The 25,657-nt window shown below is 43.7% G+C and overlaps 1 protein-coding gene across 1 annotated transcript; it reads left to right on the top strand.

Annotated features, from left to right (window-relative positions):
• Positions 1-1,047: 1,047 nt before the first annotated feature.
• Positions 1,048-20,627, top strand: LOC308308212 (cholecystokinin receptor-like; the record flags this gene model as incomplete). The annotated part of the gene is made up of 5 exons (XM_080753576.1): positions 1,048-1,249; positions 9,521-9,769; positions 16,632-16,893; positions 18,030-18,157; positions 20,029-20,627. The coding sequence occupies 5 exons, from the start codon at positions 1,048-1,050 to the stop codon at positions 20,625-20,627; spliced, it is 1,440 nt and encodes a 479-aa protein (XP_080609702.1).
• Between the last annotated feature and the right edge of the window lie 5,030 nt (positions 20,628-25,657).

Raw genomic sequence — 25,657 nt, 5'->3', positions numbered from 1 at the left:
TGGGACAGGAACAGAGCCATTAACAGTGAGAAAGGCAGAACCACTGGGTCAAAACACAGGTCACATTGTACAACATAAGTCACTCCGTCAAAACATTTTCTGATCCAGATAACCAAAAGTCAAATCATTCAGTACATTTTAACAGCCAGGGCAACCTGAACAAAACCCAGGGTGGCGGCTCCTCCCAGCTCACCGGGAGTGTGCACAAAGCCCCACACCAATATATCCAGCGTTGCCCGAACCTAACCCCCCTCTCCAACCGACCCATATGTCAGAAGGACAAGGGGCAGCGAACACTGTCCCCCAGCCATTCCGGCTTGGCAAGACAAATCGCAAACTTTGACAGGATCAAACCAAATCTACACCTCCCAGTCACCTGCAGCCTGGCAGATACAACACTGCCTCCCAGCTGCACCAGCCTGGTGAAGACAACTCCTGCCATTAAATTACCAATTATAACTACAGCTCCCATACATGGAACTCACAAGAACTTAGTACTGAAACAATTCTGGACCAAACCATACAGACAGAAAGGGAAAACCTATGAGAACAAAACTATGTGGACAAGTGACTTTTTAGATTACCATTAACCAAAACAATAACCAAAAAACAAATGCTCTCTCTAAAACCCTGCCAAAGCCAGGACAGCTGCTACAGGTGCGCGTACAGGTGCGATGATCCCCCTACCTCAGCTGTTTTACCTAAAACTAATGAAAATAACATATTTTCGTGAGCACTTTTCTCAGCCAATCAAATATTTCAGCGAAACGCCGCTGGCACGAAATCATATGCTTGAAACAGTAACTTTAACAACCTTGTAGGCCTACTTCATGCTCTGGTCAATACATCTCCATATAGCAATATGCATACCAGCGTTAAAATAGACTTCATCTCACCTCGTTTGACCGGTGGTGAATGGTGGTTAATGGTGGCATCAATGTGATGCCCTGGTACAGGGTTTGTATGCCTCTCTGTGTAGCCATCGTTTTAGCAGGGCCTGCTGGGGGGGGGGGGGGGGGGGGGGGGAGTGTACCGAGCCTGCAACCAATGCGCCTCAGCGCCGCCTCTCTGAGACGGGCCAGAACAACGGCCACCCATAACCCCTCCCAGTTTCAGTCTGGTGGACCACCCGTCTGGTGGACCGCTCGTCTGGTGGACCGCTCGTCTGGTGGACCGCTCGTCTGGTGGGTCGCACCGTCTGGAGGGTCGCACCGTCTGGTGGACCGCATCCGTCTGGTGAACCGCATCAGTCTGTGGAACCAACCGTCTGAGGAACCAACCGTCTGAGGAACCAACCTCTGTCTGATCCTGTTCTGTGTAACCCTCATGCTACAAACCACCGACCAAATCAACTCAGTTTTTCCTGCCACCTGTTGGAGATTTATTCATTTACTTAGAAACGGACAATAAGCCCTTTTTACTATTATCCTTTAAAGTTACAAGTCAATATTGACAGAGCAGAACCACACAAGAACAATGAGCAAAACTGTGACACTCAAAAAATGCTCACCTTATTTTACAAAAAAACTCTGCCGACTGAAAATCAAAAACACCAAGCAAACTTCTTTAACAAAAATAGCGTAGGCTGTATACAGCACTACTATAATATACTACTTTAATCTTATGCGGGGACCACCACACACAAAAAAGAAAAAACGCACCCTTAACACCCATCCTGACTGCTAACCACTACACTAACACTGTGCAGTTTTACCAATTAAATTACAGCACAACCCAAAACCATTAAATATTTAACAAAAACTGAACTAACAAATACAACCAAAACACTTTAACTACCATGCACCTTCTCCTATGACTATGCCAGACCTGCCGGTCTACAGGCTTCAAACCAAGACAGGAAGTTTACTTTACCTGCTCAAAACGTCATGGCAAAATACAAGTTCTATTTTTTAACAAGCTGCACATCTCCCACCTGTTGTCACCAAGGGAATTACCCTCCCCTCACCCTTCACGCTTCTCGCTTCACGTTTCTCGCTTCACATTTCATGTCCTTCACGTCCATCACGTCCCTCACGTCCATCGCATCCATCAAGCAAGGGAGACACCCTTCTGACACCAAGGGACGACGCAAGCATGGAACAAACATTTGTTAATCACATATTTTGAAACAGATTTCCAATACGAATGGGCCTACAACTTTAGATGTGGCCAAAACGTATCATTTCCATTTTTTTTTTTTAGACGAGCCCCCATGTTATGACCACGGCTCTTAGGCCATAACAAATGGAGAGGGACACGGCTGTTAAAAGTGTACAAAACATATTTATTTATTTACAATATAAACAATAATATGAACAAAACTTATGGGATGTGTAAATCAGTGTAATCAGTAGTGTCAGCAGTGTGTGGATGTGTGGAAGATGTAGTGTGGTGTTGTTGAATGGTGCAAACCAAAACTAGGCTATGAAGCCAAAAGTGCTGCTGCTCTCATGGCAGGAGAGAGAGACTGAGTGTGGCCACACCCAGCCTTTTATAGTGCACCCTGGGAACACTGGCCAGGTGCTCCCAATGCACCCGATTGGCAATCAGGACCTGTGGAGCAAAGGTTAGACAGGAGCAACCACACAGGCCCTAGTAGGCCGACTACAGGGGCCGTGACAGGTGTACCGAGGGGTCTCTCTGCTTTGAGTTTTATTCTGCTGGTCAAGTTGGTATAGAAATCTTTGTCTGAAATCTTGACTGTTTCTGGAGTGAGCTTTGGTTTCAGTGAATGCCGATGTGACATTTACTGTGCTGGATTAGCAACTGGCTGTGACATTTAACAAAATCTCACTCAGACATGAGCAGTTGAAGAGCTGGATTTTCTCCTTGTAGGTGAGGTGACAAGAGGGCCAATTGGGAAGGACACTGACGTGTGTTTGTGTGTGTGTGTGTGTGTGTGTGTGTGTGTGTGTGTGTGTGTGTGTGACTCAACATCAAGTCATCCCAGCTAGTTAAAATCAAAAGGTGTCATTAGGAGAACAGATGAAACATAAAAAATTCATGGTTTGTTAATTAATGTTATGGATTATTAATTCCAGTATTATGTCAAGGGCAAGGCAATTCTAATGTTAGTAGTTTCTGCCCTTGCTGTGCAAATTCACCTCATTAGATTTTTTTGTGCTGTTTGAATGTCATTTTTACCAATGGATCTCTTCAACAGCTGGTAAAATAAAATGTAATGAGAAAAACCTGATATTTGAACTAACATCAGATTTTACAAACCATTTAAGTTTACATAAAAAATTGAATTTGTTGATGTGCAATCCTTGTGCCACGGTCCCCTCTCTCATTTCGCCTGTGTGTGTGTGTATGTGTGTGTGTGTGTGTGTGTGTGTGTGTGTGTGTGTGTGTGTGTGTGTGTGTGTGTGTGTGTGTGTGTGCGCGTGTGCGCCTGCCTTGATGCGTGCGTGTGTGCGTTTGGTGCAGACATCCTGCAGGTATGCATTGTATTGTATACACATACACATACAGTATGAGTGCTAGTGCTAGCATGTTTACTCTAGCGTTAAACAGTGATGTCTGCAGGGCCAGGGTCTCTCCACCCGGAACTTCTGCTCAACTGGCTTCTCCTCATAACTCATAACTAAATAATGCTTGTTGATAGGATGTTAGTTTGAAGTGCTTACCCTATATTCTTCTTATTGCTGCTATTATTACTTTACACGTTTTGTTTTTTGTTTTTTTTCCTGAATCTGTATCTCTCTAATCTTACTGTACCTGTCCTGTGTTTCATGCCTGCTGGGGTGCTGCTACTGTTTGACGCCTGAATTTCCATGCAGGATCAATAAAGGTCCGTCTATCTATTTTGCAGTAGTGGGATGTAGGGGGTGGTATCACTGTTGGGAATGATGAAATGTCATGGGCATAGTTCTGTCAACATACAGACATTGCAGTGAAATGTTCAATATTCTTCTAACACTACCCCTCTATAAAATATAAAACATTCTCATGAGCCATAGGCGGTATTCCAGTACTGCTCTTCATGAAATCAAAAGCTTAATGGAACATTGTGCACTCTCGTACGTACCTCAACTGCTCAATGCCATGAATCAGAGGACTAAAATAAGAAACAAACAGCCAGGAGCACAGTATAATCCTCTGGGTTACACGAGTGAGTGAACCCAGATCCAGGGTATTCTCTCATGAAGATCTGGCCATCTGATAGACTGAAAGCTCAAAAGAAAGTGAGAGGAGGTTCTCAGAAAAAAGCACAGGGAAGTACAGTTCAATACAAGGTCTGCTAAGAGGAGTCAAACCCAAGAAAGCACCATGGCTTGTTTCCATTGGGGTCCTTTCTACTCAATTAATTGAAAGCCTGTTCGAGGGTTTACACAAGGGGTCTTCAATGTTTTCAGAGATTTGAGAGAGAGATGAAGCAGGGACCCCCACAACCTTTACATAGATTCCATATAGTTTAATTGTTTGACAGCACAATCGTCAGCATATTTTGGATTCATGTCAATTTGTGTTCAGAGATATTTAACCACTTGAACTGGCATTACCTAATAAACGTGACCTTTTACTATGTACTTAGTCTGCTCTTTTTCCCCTCTAAACCAAACCTCTTTGCCCGAAAATAGCCGATCTATAAGCTTGTAGATCTGCTATTTTTGGCTACAGTTCTCAGAATATGGACGTTAGGGTTCAAGTTGTTAATATAAAAAGGATTGGAAGATTTGGAGGACCCCCTGTAGTAACTCTGAGGACCCCTTAGGGGTCCCGGACCCTCTGTTGAAGACCCCTGGTTTACATCTTCAGAGTCAAAAGAACTCTGAGGATTTTACTGTGAGAAAAGCTCCATCTACGGGGTGTATATTGGCAGTCACCCAGTTCTGATAAGTAAGGTGATGAAGAATATATTGCCTCTGGTCTTCACAAGGCGGCAGCAGCTATTGTGTAAATTCAAACCTGTCAAACGTGCTGGTGAGGGAGTTATCACTGTTCCCTGCAGAGCCAGCAAACACACAGGAAGGCTAATTGGCTTCGATTAGGCTGAAGCCCACGTAGCATTTTTTCATTAGGCAGAAAGAGCGAGAGAGAAGGGAAACATAGGGTAATTTGGTAGTTTACAACTTGTCCCGTGCCTTTTAACTGTCTGCGTGCATGCATCCTGCACATGCACATGTCAAAGTGTGCACAGACTCAAGTGAATTTGCACAGTAAATATGGTATGCAGGGCACACACAGACACACACACACACACACACACACGCACGCACGCACGCACGCACGCACGCGCACGCACACACACACACACACACACACACACACACACACACACACACACACACACACACACACACACACACACACACACGCACACACACACACACACACACACACACACACACACACATGTGCATGCGTGCATACATTCCCTAATGCACATTCAATTCATCTTCCTTAATTAAAAAGTTCTTAGTGGCTGCCGTTTCTGTGCACACCCTAATGAGCCAACTGTGTTAACAACAGACAACAGAACAGAATCCAATACTGTGGTTTATTTGTGAGAGAACAAGATAAGCCATTATATGTTATTAGTCAAAGTAGATGTGTGTGCACAGTATGCAACTATGCTTGCATGCGTGCGCGCGCGCGTGTGTGTGTGTGTGTGTGTGTGTGTGTGTGTGTGTGTGTGTGTTTGAGAGAAATAGGGAGAGGTTGAATGGTTAACATACCGGTAATGACTCCAGGCAAGCCTCAAACCATCACTAGACCTGCGGATGATAGAAGCTCCAATTCAGAATGGTAGGATTCCAGTAGAGGTGCAATAACTGAATCCATTTGATCGATTTAAAAAGAAAATGATAACAGGGCTCCAGGGTGCACCCATTGTGGGTGCACATGCACCCTAACATCTGTCCAGTGCAACTAAAAATGTTAATTGGTCGCACCAGCACCTTACAATTAGCAGGACTCTTTATGTGTTTGTATGTGTGTGTGTGCTGTGGGTGCACCTAAACTACATGTATGGTGGTGCACCTATATCAAAAGGTTAGGTGGACCAGTGCAACCAACTAAAACGATAGTCTGGATCCCTGGAAAATAATCGATTAGTAAGGGATTCCTACAGTATCTTGTGTGTGTCATTATTAAGTGAAAAGCTTTTTATTTTTTTTCTCCAAATGGCCAATCTAAAAGCAACGTGTTGCATCGCTCATTGTGAGCTTGTAGATCAGATCAAAAATATGCGCCTCCCTATTATTTGATCAATCGAAAAAGTAATAAATAGAATAATCGCTAAGATGTGAGGTTTGACAGTATTGGCACGATAGCCCAGATGGAAACGACACTGGTGTAATGATTTGACAGTAGTCATCCTTAGAGAATAATGTGTGTGGAAAGAATACATTTATTTCAAAATGTATTCTTTATTTTGGCCCACTGCCTCAAGTTTGTTGTTGTTGGTTTGTTCTCTTAATTGAGAGTCGAATGAGAGAAAGCAGAAATGGAAAATAGTCTCTTCCCTGGCATGCAACTTGTCAACGCCTAAGGGAACTTTACTCGTAGATATACAGCAGATGTAAGAGTTCGTAGCTGTGTCTGAGTATGTGCATGATGCACTTATACATGCACACTCGATCGTAAGTGTGTGTGTGTGTGTGTGTGTGTGTGTGTGTGTGTGTGTGTGTGTGTGTGTGTGTGTGTGTGTGTGTGTGTGTGTGTGTGTGTGTGTGTGTGTGTGTGTGTGTGTGTGTGTGTGTGTACGTGTGTATACAGCTTGTACGTGTCTGGCCAGTGTCCTTCGTATTCGTGCTTGCGTGCACTGGGACACATTCTGTGTGCTATTAATCCCCCAGGACATGTCAACATGCACGCCGTAGGCAACCTGCTTTGGTGTGTGCCCAGAGTGGTGTTTCTCAACAGAAAGGTGAGTGACAGCAGGGTGAGAACCCGGGGCTTTAACAGGAAGTGACCCGGGGAAGCGTCTAATCCCAGAGGGCTCAGGCTCTGTGATGCTAGCCATTCCAGCAAGTGTGTGTGTGTGTGTGTGTGTACAGTATGTGTGTCAAACAACATCTGTTCTGTTTGATCTGATTGCTAAAGATTTAAATACAAATGTAGATTGGTGACAGCTGATATCTTCAGCTAACCACGTGAACCTTATGTCCCTATTCACGGTAGGCAAACATTCAAGTAAACTAGTAAAAATCGACAAGCTTTTTTTGTTATGAAAAGGGTGTTAAAGATGAGCGACTGAATATGACTCACTTGTGAGTCATTTCTCATTTCCCAGATGTAGGCAACAGAGGACTGAGTCCAATTTGATAATGTCATATACTGATGTATACATCAGTATATGTCAGACTTCTGGTTATATATAACCAGAAGTCAGTCCACTGACAGTGAGTAAGAACATGACTGTGTGAAGCAGTGTTGATTTTAACTACAATATTTTATTTAGTTTTAGTAATCTGAAATGTTTTAGTTTTAGTGTAGTTTTAGTCAACTAAATATCGTAAGACTTATTCAACTAAATCTACAGTTGATTTTGTTGACAAAAATGTTTTTTTTTTTTTTTGGCGTGCCTTGATGGCTTTGAAACAGCATGCTGAAAATAGCCAATCTAAGCTCACAACTGTGAGCTTGTAGATCTGCTATTTTCAGAGCACAACGCCCCAGAGTAACCAAACATAACATTTGTTGTTTTTAGTTCTACTGGATCTCTTCTCCACTATTGCCTCCCTAACATTTTAGTTTAGTTTTCATTTGTTGACGAAATTGTCAATAATTATATTTAGTCTTAGTCATCATAGCTTAGTTTTTGTTTCGTTTTTTAAAGTTTTTCTAAGTTTTTATTTTTCGTCATATTTTTTGCCGACCAGATCAACACTACTGTGAACAATTAAATTATTGTATGAACTGCATTCAAATAAGCTTTGTATTTTAGATTTCAACCCAGAAAACCTTCTGTACCAATGGATTCTGTCACACTTTCAAACTTTTCCAGCACAAGTTCCTGAATTGTGTCAGGGATAAACCAACAATTAGGATGTTGCTGTATGGAGCTGTACTGCATACTGCACCAGATTAGCAGTCACAACACTGTTCTTGTCTGTGGATGGTCGACAGTTGTTAATGCGTAATGATTAAGACCTTCCTGCGGCATTGGAACACCATATGTCAAAGCTACAATTCAGATAAATACGAGCAATGAATTGGCACATTATGTTCCAACTTCTTCTCAATTACTGTCTACTGTAAATGTCATTCTTTCAATCACATTAGATGGAAGGCAATTTGAATTAGTTGCCACTCATGCAGGAAAAAGTAATTGCTCAAAGAAATCACTGTTGCTTTTCCATACTTGAGCCATTTTAATGTGGTTAATTGTGGTTGTTGCTCACTCTTGCGTTTTCGTCCTATCACTGCCATTATACTGTACTGCACATGTTTTTCATGTCCTGATCAATGTATAGTAAATTGAGTAAAAGACAGAATGCACACACACCTTTTGACATTGTGTGTGTGCGCGATATTGCTGACACAATACTATCAAAGTATTGCACCTATATAATGACTTTTGACATTGTCTAGTTACATGCGGGGGGGGGGGGGGGGGGGGGCTGACAGCATGCTATTTGGATCAATACAGACAGAGTGATAGTATTGATTTGTATGTAAAGACAGCCCTGATGAATTTGCTCAACCAGACAACCTTGTTAATGAGGACTCTCCTTGAACCACTGCACTAAGCGCTCTCTGAGTTTTACCCTGGGCCCCTGGGTCAACATGTTGTTTACAGGTGATGAGTGGCTGAAATTATTGTAAAGTTCAAGTTGTCAGTCTGTCTGTCTGTCTGTGAGTAGGTTATGTCTGGGAAGATTATTAATTGATACATCCCATGCAGTATGCACGAGAACTGCCTCCAGCAGGCTAGAGGGCAAGGCACCAAGAGAGGATCACTGTAGAAAAAGAATATATGCCAATTTATTGTTGATGCTGCTGCACTGCCTCTGCAATGGCCTCTCTAACATCTACATCTAATCCCTTTTAGGGCACGGTCACACCAAAGTATGGTTGCCACTTGCCAGATAAGCGCATTCGATCTGCCATCGCATTTCAATGGGAATGGAGCGGATTTTTTGAGAAATCCGCAAACGGCAGATTTCTCTACAAAATCCGCTCCATTCCCATTGAAATGCATTGGCAGAATCCGCTCATCAGCTGGCAGTGGCTCAGACAGGGGTAGAGAAACCGTTATTAGAACACGGAGGGTTCCTGAAGGGTTCCCAGTTCGATCCCGGGCTCCCCCAGAGTTTGTGTCGAAGAGTCCTTGAACAAGACTGAACCCCTAGTTGCTCCTGGTGAGCAGGTTGGTGCCTTGCATGGTTTCCTCTGCCATCGGTGTATGAATGTGTGTGAATGGGTGAATGTAATGCACAATCTCTGTAAAGCGCCTTGGATAAAGGCGCTATATAAAGCCACCATTTACCATTTACTTTGGTGTGACCGACCGTGCCCTTACCACTGTTTTGTTTCCCTGCTTCTCCTCGTCTTCCCCCCACCACACCAGAGGACCACACGCTGCGCATCCTGCTCTACTCGCTCATCTTCCTTCTGAGTGTCTTCGGCAACCTGCTGATCATCGCGGTGCTGACGGTCAACAAGCGCATGCGCACCGTCACCAACTCCTTCCTGCTGTCGCTGGCCGTCAGCGACCTGATGATGGCCGTCTTCTGCATGCCCTTCAACCTCATCCCCAACATCCTCAAGGACTTCATCTTCGGAGCCGCCATGTGCAGGATAGTGGCCTACCTCATGGGTGAGGCGTGGTGGTGGGGCAGTGCAGGGTACAAGGGGGGGGGGGGGGGGTCGGGTGTGGTGGTGGTTGTTTCCAGAGGCGTATCAGAGAGAAATAAGGGGTGGCAAAAGAAGAAGTTACCATAGCCCCATTTCTAAAATAGCAAAAATCCTTGTAGATCGACTATTTTCGCTATTTGTTTGAAAATGTTTGCCTATCATGACATTCCAAAAATAGAACCTCACCCTCCGCTGCATATTGTTGTGCTCTGAGATGAGGTCCTACAGGGATAACACCAAGCTGCAGTAGAATGCCTCCACGCCGAGGTAGATCACCCTTCTCCCGAAATTGTATCCAAAAAATAAAGGTAGTTCCATGCTTCCAGAGTATGATTTTCCATCCCACGGTACATAAAACATGCAATTTTGGATACAATTTCGGGAAAAGGGTGATCTACCTCGGCGTGGAGGCATTCTACTGCAGCCCGGTGATATCCCCGTAGGACCTCATCTCGGAGCACAACAGTATGCAGAGGAGGTTCTATATGGGGCTATCCTGGCGCGAGTCACAAGGAATCCGTTGGGAAATGTATTGTCTTACCATTTGTCTCCTTTCATGCCCATATATGGATATCTCTCTCTGTATTTGTCTGTCCTTGTCCCTATTTGAGCGGTGCTAACCATTCCTTCCTCTTTTATGCCCATATATGAGAACCCTGATGTCATCAATATTAAGCCCATATCTTGGAATACCCATATATGGACATACTGTGTCAGTCTCATGTGGTCTATGACTTCAGACATCTATGATGTCAGTCATCTCCATATTTGCGAAAAGTTTAATATTAGTATTTTCCCATTCAAGTCAATGGAGAAAATGAATTCACAAATAAATGTATATAAATTAAACTATAATATATAGTATCTTTAATAGCAACCGATGAAGCCGGTCGATTTGACTTATGGCCCAAGTGCGTGCCACCAAAACTGTGGGAGGAGTAGCGCGGCAAAATAAAGTTTATCCGGAAAGATGGAAAGAAAGAATAAAGTCGGACAAGTACAGAGGCTTTCACCTCAAAGAGTTATTGCTCACTAAGCGAGGCAACATGTTGCATTTTTGCAATTAACTCTCACTTTATACTCAAGTGTACTAAAACTTTACTTAGACTTTCAAGCTCCCTTGCACTTTATTTTAAATTAAACTTCATGGTATACAAGAGAGGCTACGCGATAAGATCGATAAAGCTAGAGCGCATGAAAGGGGAGAGGTAAATACTGGTGAATCACTGGAGTCAAAGACTGGGGCAATAACAAAGGACCTGCTTGTGTTTAGATGGATCTTGTGCGACAGAGAAATGAAAGAGAATGTGGTGAGAGTTAAAAAAATAACTGTGCTGTGACATGACCAGAATAACAAGAGAGGCGGAAGTTCCATCCGCCTCTCTTGATATTCTGGCCATGGCCAGGTAAAAATACAATAAAATAGTCTTTCTTTGACCCCTTCAGAATGAGAAAACAGGGAACAAGGAATCCTGACAAATTATACTCTGGGAAAATATTCTTATTCTTGTGCCGTGTTTTTCCCCCCTTCAACATAATAATCATCAGGTATTATGATTATACTTGGAGGAAGAGTGTACATAAAGTGTTAAATTATGTTTTTATGTGGCTACACCCACCAGTTCATTAAGTATGCCTGGTTGTCAGGTAGGTGGTGACCCAGCCGAAGCCACATCCACAGCTGTTGTTGTATGGTAAAAAGGGGAGGGGATGATATTATGATGTCATTAAAGCAGTTGGGCCTTTTGACTCAGAGTCTTTCAGCTTTCAGGGAGAAACCAAAAATACACAGGGAAGACACATTTGCATATTATAACCAGACCTGGGGGTCTATTAGATTAGAGTATTGTTAACTCCATAGACACATACAAAACAGAAAAAGTACAAAACTATGGCACGGTTGGCACCACCTCTTTAAGTGAAGGGACTGTGAATTAGAGCAGGGGTTTTCAAAAAGTGGGTGCCGCGAGATAATTTGATAATATTTGGAATTCATTTGGACATATTCATTAGTATCATTTACATTTTTTAAACTTTAAGTACAAAGTTATTTTCAGTCAGTTCTAACCAAAATGGCCATTATCTCAACTTTTCCTCACTAAAGATAATTGCTAAATATAAGGTGCTGGGAATGAAAATTATGAATATAACGTAGGGGTGCCTCGTATGAAAAAAATATTTTATAGGGTTGCCCTGAGCCAAAAAAGTTTGGGAACACCTGAATCAGAAGAGCACTGTGGAAAAGTCTCTGGAGAGATTGCTCTTTGCTTCAGCTGGCTGTGCACTCCACCTGCTCCCGGGGGTCCAGACAGCGTAACGGATCACTGGGCCCTGGCTCATTTCTCATTCTTTTTTTCTTTGTGTCTATCTCCATTACCCTTGTACATATACAGTACACCTACACACCACTGCCCACCACCTTCCACAGTCTCTCTGCCACACACACACACACACACACACACACACACACACACACACACACACACACACACACACACACACACACACACACACACACACACACACACACACACACACACACACAGTGTTTGTATTATATTCTGGCAGAGGATGTGGTTTTGAGGAGAGTCATTTCCCCCATCTCGCCTGTAAGGAGGGAGATCACATCAGTGACCCAGGCCAATGTGATTTCCAACCACCACAAGACCCCGATGAACCCTCTACTCCTGCTCTCCTCCATGCGTCACATTCATGCCTCACAGGAGCAGAAGAGGTTATATATACCTCCCAGAAAAGCATTTTCGCTCCCTGGGGAGTTGAGAGTGGAGTTAGTTAATTCTGATCGTTTTAAAGGTAGGGTTAATGATTTCATGTAATTCAATTGATAACAAAATGGGTAGATGTTCTGTTAGTACTACTATAGAGTGTTTGGTCCATGTTTGGACTTGTTTTGTTTTGGCCAGAAAAAAGTAGTTTCGGTTTTGGTGGAGGAGACAGGTTTTCCTCCAATGATGGTCAAGTGGGTGGCGGGCCTTACGTGCACCAAGGCCCGCCCCCACTTGATCATGATTGGCGGAAGGCCCCCGCCTGTCACCTACATGAAAACTGAAACTTAAATGAAATCACTTACCCTACCTTTAAAGTGCTCCATAGCGCTTCACACCAAATCCATTCATTATGTTCCACTTTATTATATTCAATAGAAATGTGTGAAGAGACTGGAAAAATTACATTATCGCAGGTCATACGCTAGACACACTGTTTTGTCTATGTACATACAGTATATACAATATACATGTACCTTTACATATACTTTTTTACTTTACTTTACTTTATTAAGGATCCACATTAGCACATTAGCCTACACATGGCTATTCTTGCTGGGGTCCGTACAAGCTGAGGATACCTGCTATCTGTCAGATTTGTATGTCTTGGCCTACGGCCATGAAAAACACTTTAGAATGCTCCAATTTTATTCACAGCAGCAACAGAATGACATTTTGACCTTGCAGTCTTTTTCAAGCTAGTACAAGAACAGGAAATTACTTTATTTATTGAAGGTACACAGACAAATTGGTTACCAGCCCCACCTCCTGACCTGGACCAGGGGTGATACAGCCAAGCCATCTATAAAACAGGTTTTGTCTGTTTTTATCCATGTCTCTTCAGAAGTAGACCAATAACTGCTTATGTCACTGAGTGTGTCACGTCTCAAAATGGAAGCACCACCAGCCATGAAAGCCTGAAATTCTGAAGTAGAAGTGAAAGAAAGTGATAGCTAGAAATCTATGCATGTGAAAATAATAAGTTTTAATCTCTTAGTTACACCAAAAGCTTCATTAGAAGCCATTTTCATTAAGATTGCTATTTACTAGGGCTGGGATGCGATTAACATTTTTAATCTAATTAATTACAGGCTCTGTGATTAATTAATCGCAATTAATCGCACATCGATATTTGACCTGAGAAGCATTTTTTTTCAAGTAAAACACATTTTGTTGTACGAGTGAATCAACGAGTGAGTTTTTTAAATCTAAATTTCGCATCCACTGGGCCAAGCAAAGCACTCTGATCGGCTACTTCTCCCTTTGAGTTTGTTGTCTCTTCTTGGTTGGTGCATACCGCTATGATCGGTATGACCGAAACTGAAGGTTCTGTGGTGCAAAAACTAAATGCGATTAAAATGTGTTAATTTTCTTAATCGCGTAAATATTCTGTAATTAATTAATCGCAATTAATCAGTTAAAGTCCCAGCCTTACTATTTACATAGTTCATAGTTTTCTATTGATTACTCATACCATGGAGACTTGAGTTCAATAATAGTTTTTAGTATTTGTCGCATTCCAGACAAAAAATTGATTATAGTACATTTACCCCAATTGAATCCGGATGGGGATGAGGACCCAAATGCATGGCCCTGAATGGGGACCCAAATGCATGGCACTGGATGGGGAAACCGTCAGGGTACGTTTTCTTTTTTTTTCTTAGGAATGTGACAAAAGCCATAACTCAAGTCTCCATGGCGTGAGTAATCAACAGATTAAAAAAAAGTCATTTTGGGGGTGAACTACACCTTTAAAGGACCATCGCCACACTAGGACATGCACACATGCAGCTAGCCTTTTTGGAGCGGTGAAAGCGCTCCCAATAGACAGGTATGTCTGTGGGTGGGTGGCTATGTGGGTGGCTGGCTATGTCTGTAGCCTGGCAATACCTTGAGTGGCCACACACAACACACAAGTTAAAGGAGGGGCGCTGTTGTGCAGGCACACACACACACAGCTTCTATGGCACTATTGTGCAGACTAGACACACACACACACACACACACACGGTATAGCTGCTCAGATTCACCGCTCCACTTCGAACCGAGGTTTGATTTTTTCAAAATCTGCACACATACAGTAGTTACTGTCTATAGAGCTTGGATGGGATCAGGGAGGCCTCACCTTTACATTTATTAGAATAGATTTTTCCCATTGACTTTAATGGGAAGATGTGAAAAGGGCAACCCTAAATTTAGTACACTACTCCCACAGATTTCATGGCACACACACTCAAGCCATATGTCAAATCGACCGGCTTCATCGGGAATGGTGTGCTTCCATTTTGCTAAGAGATATCCTTTATGAATTTATTAGTGAATTCAATTTTCCCATTGAAATTAATGGGAAGATGCGTACCTTTTTAAGGTACGTTATGGCACTATATGGGACTAGTTGGCATCTATAGGACTGTTTGTCCAGAGTTAATCTTACAAACTTTGCAAATTGCAATCTTTATAATGTAAGTCAACAGGGCTCGGCTCGGGCTGAAACCTTGCCTAAAGGTTGAGTCATACGTAGGGTTGGAGGCGGTAACCGCCGTACCGCCGTACCGCGGTATACCGAGGTCTACCGCGGTGTCATTGTGCTTACCGCGGTAAAAAGACAAAAAAAAGGTCTATTTTTTATTGGAAAACAAGCGAGTTTTAAAACGGGGGAGAAGCGAGGACCGCATGCGCTCCATGCCGCTCTGCTCTGGGCCGTGTACCACACGTTGGAAGCCACATACGTCACTCACACACAGAGACCTGCAGTGTACACAGTGCACGGCTGCACGCAGGGCATAGATAGAGTACGGAGCACAACTCTTTCTCTGTAATCCACTCGACACAAGGATGTTAATACATAGGCTACCTTGTGTTGTGGCATATCTTTTTTTATTCATACGGATTACTGGCGGAGCGCGGGCCGCGTGGACTAAAGCCGAAAATGAAACTATTTGACTTTCTCCACCGCGTCGCACGTTGTGCTCCGTCCAGCGGCGCGTCGGCGATTTTATAACCTTTTCTGTCAAGTCTTGTAACTAAAACCTGTATATAGCAGCACTCAATCACTGCGATTTGAGAGTTGAGACGTGACGTGAGTTTACAGAATCACTGTACACGATCTGACAACCCTTCCTTCAGCTGTTTGTGTCTGAATAGCCCAAGTAGCTAGCCTACGTAGCTTGCCTACGTTACTATGGTAACCCGACAGTGCAGATCTAAAAGCTCAGAACGCATCGCGGATGCGACGTGTTGTGAGCTTGTAGATCTGCTCCTTTGAAAGCCAGACACGCTGTGCTGTACGGAGAAGTATAACTCGGGCAGTCAGGCTGTGTCGCCTCTCCACTGTGGAGAAACTATTTTACTTTCTCCGTCGCACGTTGTGCTCCGTCCAGCGGCGCGTCGGCGATTTTATAACCTTTTCTGTCAAGTCTTGTAACTAAAACCTGTATATAGCAGCACTCAATCACTGCGATTTGAGAGTTGAGACGTGACGTGAGTTTACAGAATCACTGTACACGATCTGACAACCCTTCCTTCAGCTGTTTGTGTCTGAATAGCCCAAGTAGCTAGCCTACGTAGCTTGCCTACGTTACTATGGTAACCCGACAGTGCAGATCTAAAAGCTCAGAACGCATCGCGGATGCGACGTGTTGTGAGCTTGTAGATCTGCTCCTTTGAAAGCCAGACACGCTGTGCTGTACGGAGAAGTATAACTCGGGCAGTCAGGCTGTGTCGCCCCTCCTTTTGGGAAGATGATTGCAATATTTTGGCTTATCGCCGAACCTTAATTAATAGATACGGGGGTGCGGTAATTACCGCAGTACCGGCGGTAAATGGGAAGACGGTAATCGCGGTAACAAAATGTCCATACCGCCCCAGGCCTAGTCATACGTCATAGATACTGTATGGCATAAATGACAGACATTATAGAATGGCCACTTGAAGTCCGATACAAATACAGAATACAGATACAAACACAGGTGGCTCCACATACAGCAGCCACTATTTCATCGTTGATCTCTGTTTTTTGGGGGGGGGATTATCCTACAGGTATATCCGTGAGCATCTCCACGTTCAGCCTGGTCGCCATAGCGATTGAGCGTTACAGCGCCATCTGCAACCCTCTGAAGTCCCGGGTGTGGCAGACACGCTCCCATGCCTATCGGGTCATAGCCGCCACCTGGCTGCTCGCCTTCATCCTAATGATCCCTTATCCCATCATCAGCCACCTAGAGGCTCACCAGCGCCCTGACAACACCACCGCACATCAGTGTCGCCACATGTGGCCGCAAGTCAAGACAGAGCAGACCTGGTAAGCTGTGCGTGTGTGCTTTATGAACTAGAGTCTTTCTGACTCTGGTTTCTACTGCTGTATCTGCTATATCTTACGCATCTCTTGCCACGGTGGTATTGTTGTATTGATCTCTTCCTGAGAACGGATGAAGTCAAGAAAATATGTTTATGCATATGAAATGAGGGGGCATTACCCGCATTTACAATCGATATTATCGATAAGCTTTGGATAAATTAACATACCGGTATGCTTGCTTTTACATACAAATTAAACTCTCCTCACCAATTAACACTGAGGCACTCGGGTGGCGCAAAGATAAAGCACCCGTGAAACACCAGAGTCTAGGGGTTCCGCCCGGTTTGACTGAGCATCTATGCGAACTGGCTTGTGTTTGGGGTAGGGAAACAGGGAGAGGGAGAGTGATATTTGACACTCCACGCACTCCTACGGGTTGGGGCAAATGTTGAACAAGTTGACACTCCACGCACTCCTACGGGTTGGGGCAAATGTTGAACAGGGTCAGTAGGACAAAGGCGCTGCTTCCTCCCGGTGGTGGCTCCTCACTGGCAGGTGAACCATTAGGATACAACAGCAGTCGGAACTCAGACATGAGTGGGGAGGACTTAATTGGCATAACGACTAAATTGGTAGACAAAAGGGGGTGAGAATTATTGGCTACCCCCCAAAAAAAACACCTACAGTGTGTACACTTATGCGTAAATTTCATTAAGTGTCCCGCGAAGTTTGGCCAATGTGACCCCGGGCGTACAACAAACTTTGAGCGCTTTGTGTCAAGATGTGGGCCAGATGTAGGCCAGATGTAGGGCCAGGCCATGCTTCAGAGCCCGGACAAAGCCAGATATTGAGCGTACAACAATCTTTGAGCACTTTGTCCGGGCGTACAACAAACTTTGAGCGCTTGGTGCCAAGATGTGGACGAGATGTACGCCAGATGTAGGCCACGCTCAGAGCCCGAGCAAAGCCAGATGTTGGAGCTTAGCTCCTTCCAGGAGCACCACTCGAAAAGAAACCACAGAGGATTTTACTGTGTGTATGGTTACGGTATATGTTTTTAAAACATTTCAATAATACTAAAACATGTCAAACATCTTGGAGAACAATATTTCATGTTGCTGTCTCTTGTGTGTCTTCAGGTTCATTCTGCTGCTGCTGCTGCTGTTTGTTATTCCCGGGGTGGTGATGATCGTGGCCTATGGTCTCATCTCCAGGGAACTCTACAGAGGCATTCAGTTTGAGATGGGCAAGAAGAAGGAGTCCACAAGTGAGAAGCCTAACTATAACACTGTAAAATCCTCACAGGTCCATTTGGTTCCATTTGTACACACCCGAATTACAGACCAAGATGGTCCATTTGATTGCATTTGTCTCAGACTCTCAGAGTTAAGACCTGGAATTATGTTATACTTTAGCTATTGAAAAATAGCAGATATACAAGCTCAAAGCATGTGCACCGAGTGCCGCGCTGCGATATATGTCAAGGAGACAGGAGAGTGATTACGCAGCAGTTTCTAAATAAAATATGGTTCCCCTCGAACAATGTGTTTCAGAACATCGATATACTGGAAAGGGTCTCTTTGCGGTTTATTTGAATTACGATCTTTGTCAAAATTAACTTTATTGCTATAAAATTACAATGTGTGCAGGTTAAGTGTATCATAACCTTTTGTGGGCATGCGAGGACCTGTCTGGTATGATCTAATCTGGAGAACGTTTGCTGATGCCCCATTAGGGGATGGAATTGGCTGGCGGCCGCAGGTCTGGACATCACCATCTGTTTGGTCTCAGAGAAGAGAAACACAAGAGGGAGGGGCTGGGGGTTTGCCAGGTGAAACAATAAAAGAAAGCGACAACTGTATTGATAGGTTACAGTGCTTGCTTTTAAATTGCCCTGCTTTACATAGATCAGTTTTTCGGGAAAGAATACAGTTCTTCGTTCCTCTGAAATACAGTATGTGACCTCAAACCTGACCTGAGGTCAAAATAAACTTTTTAAATTGTATTTATATGCACCAATTTCCCATGAGAGATGTAAAGAATGAATGAATCACTGCTGTGTCCATTAAGGTGAGCAGCTGCATTAATAAGAGCTCCGGAAAAACATATCCTGAGAGAACCTAATAGATTGTAGAAAATTGACTGTAGAAATGGAACAAGACACGGAAAGGATGACGCAGCACAGATAGAGGTCTGTTCATGTGTGTGCGTGTGTGTCTGTATTCTCTGTATTGTTGTTTTAAATACATGTCAACACAGTGTGAGTGTTAATTTAATCCTGACCGGGTCCCATTTTATTGATCTCTGCAAGGAGATGCTTGCGTTTGGTAGTGTCTTGTATACTCTTGTATCTTGCCAAGGACCTTTTGTCAAATTGGTCAATGACAACTGCCATTGTTGTGAGTTAATCATCACAGAGCAATTGTCCATCCAGGATATGGGATACACGTCATGTTTAGAGACGCACCAAGCAATCTGCCTGCAATCCGGTTTTCAGCTGATCAGCCTTGATCGGTGATTGGCCGGTCAGTCTCATAAATCTGATTCTGTAATGGTCAGATTTACATGCATTTGACGAATGATGCAGGTTAAGTCACACGCACAGTGGCATAGTCATGGCATCGGTATTTGGACGTTTTTCAGTGTGAGGAAAGTTGAACTGAGCAGTTGAATTGCCTGGCAGTAACCGTAATTTTAAAAAAAAAGTAAGATCTAGAGATCTAGAAAACAAAGAAGAAGAATTTAATTATCTCACACCTGTGTTCGCACATTTAATTTGCTCAGATCACCAGTTTCAAGGCTTGGCTTTTTTTATGTTTATTTTTTGTGCAAAAAAAAGGCTCTGTGTAGAAATGTCAGTGCCCTGTGATTGACAGACACTGATTGGCTTTTCCACTTTTTAGTTTCAGCAAAACGCCCACCCAGCTGCTTGGGGTCAGACCGGTCTGCAGAAGACACAATGATAATGTGAATTCACGCGACCGGGATGGTTTACCAGGCTATACCAGAGATTTCCAGTTTAACACTCCTTTCCAGTTTGCATTTCAGTCAAATTAAGCTTTACGATCTCATACGCTCCCCGAAGACAAACTCGCTCTCTCACCGTCTCTCTCTCCTCTGCTTTTTTCCCCCGCGCAGTCCTGAAGAACGGCCTGGCCTCCGCCGCGACCGCAGGAAGCGACGACGGCGACGGCGACGGCTGCTACGTGCACGTTGCGGCCCACCAGCGGCCCCAGCACCCCTCCGTGGAGATGTCCACCATGTCTGCCTCGGGCACGGGGGTGGTGGCTGCCCGGGTGGAGGAGGAGCGCCCCCGCAGCAACGTCTCAGAGGCCCGGCTGGAGGCCAAGAAGCGTGTGATCCGCATGCTGGTGGTGATCGTGGCGCTGTTCTTCCTGTGCTGGATGCCGCTGTACTGCGCCAACACCTGGCGGGCCTTCGACAACGAGTCGGCCGTGCGCGCCCTCTCCGGCACGCCCATCTCCTTCATCCACCTGCTGTCATACACCTCGGCGTGCGTCAACCCCATCGTCTACTGCTTCATGAACACGCGCTTCCGCAAGGCGCTGCTCTCCACCTTTGCCTGCTGCTGCTGCCGCCGCGGTGTCCCCTGCCGCCGGGGCGTCGACGGCCGCAGGCACCGCGGGACACTGCGGGACGAGGAGGACGCCATGGGGACGGGGACGTCCGTGTCAAAGTTCAGCTACACCACGGTCAGCACCGTGGGGTCCTGCTGAGAGAGACGGACGGACGTGGGAGACGGTCACCGTGGCAACGCACAAACAACCTTTTATTCGCGGCGGGGGTGGAAAAGAGCAGAGCGATGGAAGCGTAATGATGGGGTCAGGTCTGCGTGAGGCTGTGTACAGGTGCTCAAAGAAAAGCCAGTCTACTGCCCATCAATTTGTACAGACACACAGCTATAGACAGATATGCTGTAAAAGCTCAACAGTTATTTTTTTCATCTTCTTTTTTTTTTTATTAAATACAAAATAAACAATCGCATACAGGTGGTTCGCTTTTTTCATGATGGACCAAGTCAGTTTGCTTTCTATTTCTACATGGGATACGCATGTGTATGTGTGTCTATGTGCTTATGTGATGCAGGGAATGTCCGTAGTGGTTTGTGGATAATGTAGCATTAAGAATTGGGAGACCATTTGTTTGTGATTGATTCGTTTGACTTATTTTTACCGTCACTGCTGCTTAATGTCATGCTCATACAGTACATGTTGATGATGGTATTAATGACCTTGCCTTGTGTGGACTAAGTGTGTGCTTGTAAATGTTACATATTCTTATTTATGATGGACCCTATAACCACAGGCAACATTACAAACTATGCGTTTTTAACCTTACTAGATTGGAAACTGCTAGAGGAGCTGGACACTTCCTGATGATAGGTGTAGATAGATGATGTACTGTATGTGGTTTTATTTCACTGCTCCAATACCCAAACATCACATTGTCTACAAAAACGTACTAAAGACAATGGCCCCACAATATAGGCTTTTGGGATGTGTCTGTGTACGCTGCAGTGTTTGTGTGTCTTGTGGCCTTGCACGGAACAAAGATCTGTCTGATCTTTAATGTAACAACACAAAGTTTGTACTATATCTGTTAATATTGACATTTCTTTTCACTAAACTAAAGAGGGCCAGGGAACAGAGTATTTTCATTGTATATCATTATCCCAGCATATAATTGGTACCGGTATATACAATAATGTAATTGGCAGGATAAACCAATTTGGCCCAACATTGGGAGGATAAAATATTGGTGGCTTATAAATAATTACAAAATAAACAAAACAAATAAAAAACTAAGATAAGATTGAATTTTGGTATTGGTCTTTCAATCAATTGAAGTACTATTTGAACAAAAATAGACACAGAAAGGCTCCTAAATCCCATCATCCCTCTTATATTCCAGTTAGTGTTTTTCCAATGCGATTATTTCCATCATAACAGACTTTCACAGGAATAGTATACGGCAACACCAACAATTGCCTTTAGTCATATTCCATTTCTCACTACTGCAAAGCACCTTGAGCTCCAACCTCTTTATGAAAAACACTATACAAATGGAGCTTATCCTAACAGATGAGTGTATTCTTTTTATTCCATTCTCCAGCAACTTTGTGAGAAATCAAGGCAGGCAAATACGTCTCTGTCTCTCTGCTTTGTGTCCCATTTAGGTCAAATGAAGGGCTCAGTACTTGTAAAAGGAAACCGCTATTGTAGCGATTAATCCATGATTGACAGATGTTTTGTAGGGAATAATACAGTTAAGTGCAGGGAGCAAAAAGGATTAAAAAAAGTGACCCCATAAAAAGAGGTACTGTCTGTTAAGTTCAACTCTCCAGCTCCTGCTGTGCCACTGCCGCTAATTATATTGTGATCTCAACCCTGCCACTGGGAGTGGATGAGCATCCTGGCGCTCTGCAGCACAATGCTGTCATAGCCACAAAGAAGAGAGATGTACGGTATGGTGTGTCTTTTTGTAAGCCGTCTAAACATCTGTAATGCGCTTCAGCGGTGCGACTGACAGGTGGGGCCTTACGACTGGCTTGCAGCTCTTGTGGGGAATAGGAAGAGGCCTTTTACCATTCCTTAGGCGTGCTGAATTTGATCTTCAAGAGCCCCCCCCCCCCCCCCCCCCTGCTGTCTCTATCTCTGGATGAGTTTAGGAATACATTAGGACGGCAACTTTTTGGAGCACAGCCAAGTTTGAGGCAGCTTAAGAAGTTTACCACTTTACAGACACCAAGAGAGCAACGCAGAGATTTCTATCATTCTGTTCAACAGTCAGAGCCTAATCTCTGGCATACCTCAGTGCACCCCTCTGACCACAGGGTTTAATTTGGTGGGAGGATAGGGCTTTATCCATGTCTCTGCTTTTGATACTTACATTTTCTATTACAGTGCTCTGATAGCCCACTGCCAGTTACCGCAAGCACATCATGCTTATGATGGATCTTTCTTTCTTGGCCCCACTTGAACCCTATTCTGTCCCTATCACGGGGCAAACATTGAGCATAATAGCCATCTAATTAATAGCTCACAACATGTTGCATGTTCTATTTTTGGTGAAGAGATTTTAGTGTAGAGGGTAAAAAGGAGCTGACCAAGGGCCCAGGGCAAGTACAGAATATATTTAAGTGGTGAATGTGATCCCCACCAAGAACACTAAAAAGAAAATGATGTGATCACAGTCGTGTGTTCAGATGCACAGTTCAAAGAGAGGCCACAGTGCCATTAAATCACAAGGGCCCAGGAATAGAATTTGTCAACAGAATTGCCTGTAAAATGTGTGTGTAAGTGCTAAGAATAGAGCGGGAAGCCCCCTTTGCCTAAATTACTTGTTGAGAAACACATACAAACAGAATGGTAAACAACATACAGGAGAGACTGATGTGTCAGCTGGTACTTTCTGCAGAATGCAGTAATGCAATTTCCTGCATGTTTATTGTTTTTGGGCGGAGAATTGGAGAACAATTTTACTCTGTGTGCGAGAGGCTGATTTCCCAGCGGTGTCACAAGAGATGTTTGATGTTATGACGCACGCACGCACGCACGCACGCACGCACGCACGCACACACACACACACACACACACACACACACACACACACACACACACACACGTACCAGCGTAACTAGCAGTATCTCTCTTTCTGACAACCAATTACAGGCAAGTGTCAATAGATAGTGCTTTACCCGGGCCCCACCTCACGTGGTTCAATATTAATTCATGTTAGTATTCCTTCGGCTCAAAGCACGCGGGGGAAGACTTAATTATAAGGGTAATGTCAGCGGCGTAATTGTCGAGGGTCTCAAGCATGATGCGTTCCCAATTTCACATATGCATGATGACATGCAGATAGTATATGCACGCATTGCACGGGTAATTGATGCGATTCCCTAAAGGTTACTCCTAAAGCAGGATTTGGCTCCGTAGGGAAAAGTAAATCACTCCAGGCCCAGAAAAGGTCATTTTGGCCCATGACAGGAATCAGCACGGTTCCATTCTGGCTTTGAAGGCATTCCATTACTCAAGGCTGTCGATGCTCATGTTGAAATCTTTTAGTCACTAGAGTTACCCGGCCCTCACATCTAGAGTTCAGGCTGCTAATGTATACATATGGTTCTCAATCCTTTTTGGCTGCAGTAACCCCTTACACTGATTTCCGAAGCCAAGTACCCCCTCTTCCCCTGACTACAGCAAAATTGACATCAAAAGTCCAGTTCCAATACCAATATGTTCAAAATAAAACAGCATAATGGCAAATAAACATTGCTATTCTATTCAATAACAGTTTCTACTAGTCAAGTAATTGATGTAATTTGCATTAGAAATGTACATATGAGCAGGTTCACACAAACTCTGTCAATGTTTTATCATTAACCATAACAGTAAAATACATATTCCCATTTTCTAGTTTTTCCTCACGTACCCCCTGCAGTACCCCCGCGTACCCCTTGGGGCACATGTACCCCATTCTGGCTGAGTTGTCGATGCAGATTTGATGATGCAGAGTGGCCGATGCCAGATCGTCGATACCAAGTTGATGATGCAAATTGGAGATAGTCTGATTGTAGGTGTGGCCCTGCTCCTGGACTTGTGCTATATGATTAAGAGTGTTACCATTCAGGGGCTCTTGGCAAATAATATGATGATCATGTGGGTCAGAGTGTGTAGTACTTGTGGAGGCGTCCCTGTAAAAGAGAAAGCATTTTATTTAAATATTCCCTCTCAATCGAGAAAGGTAGCACAGCTTTATAAGTGAGATTCGTTTGATAAGGTTGATGTCAAGTTCAGAATCATACCTGATTATATATAAATCCCCAGCATTAATGTTGCTGTGAAAATACCTTGGTAAATAGGAATGTCTAGAGAGATAATGAAGAGCTGAACAAGTAAAGACGAATTGGTTCTGATATACCGAAAGCTGACTGTTGGCATTTCGATGTTTAGCCTTCGTTTAAGCTGACCATTGTTGTGTGTGTAAGCGATAATCAGGCTCGTCCTATGAAGAAGATACATCAATGACAGAATAATCTAAATTGCTATTGAGCCTTGGCAATATTGATAACAGTCCCATCCCAAGGATATGATAACACGTGTATCAGGTCATAATTCTAATCTTATTACCTGTTCCCTTTTAATGAGTTCATTATTTGTGAAATTTCTACCAATTTTCCTTATCTAGTAAAGGTCACCAAACGAAAATAAACAAAGGGACGAAAGAATAGTGTATATTTGCTGTGTGTTCAGTGTTAATCAGTTAATTTATTCCCTTGCAAAGAGTGGGACTAATGTCCCTTATCTCAAAGGTTTCACTGTCGCCTGACAATATTCTGTTCACACACGAATTGACAGCTATTGTAGTGCAATATGCTTGAAAGGAGGGAATGATATTTTGCATTAGTTGTCTGCAGGGATGTAACATAATGAATAACTGTAATAAGTCTGCAGAAGCCTAGGATTAAAGATCATTGTTGTGTGAAGGTTAAGTGGCCTGTTGCTGTGTATTGTTTCATTAGAGTTCATCACCCTCGGGGTGGGGGGATTGTGGTTTAGGAGATTGGTCTTATAATGAACAATATTAGCTGATTTAGCTGGGGCATGAGGAAATAACTTGTCTACTCCAGCAACAAACTGTAAATTGCGTTACACGATGTGCTGCGTTAGGCCCCTGCTTTTGTGCCGTCATACTACTTTATGCACAAGATTAGACTGTCGCTCAGGCATTAACAATCTTAGAA

The sequence above is a fragment of the Nannobrachium achirus genome (assembly GCF_963921795.1).
Source record: "Nannobrachium achirus genome assembly, chromosome: 22".
Classification (NCBI taxonomy): Eukaryota; Metazoa; Chordata; class Actinopteri; order Myctophiformes; family Myctophidae; genus Nannobrachium; species Nannobrachium achirus.
This window is presented reverse-complemented; position numbering and strand designations above follow the sequence as displayed.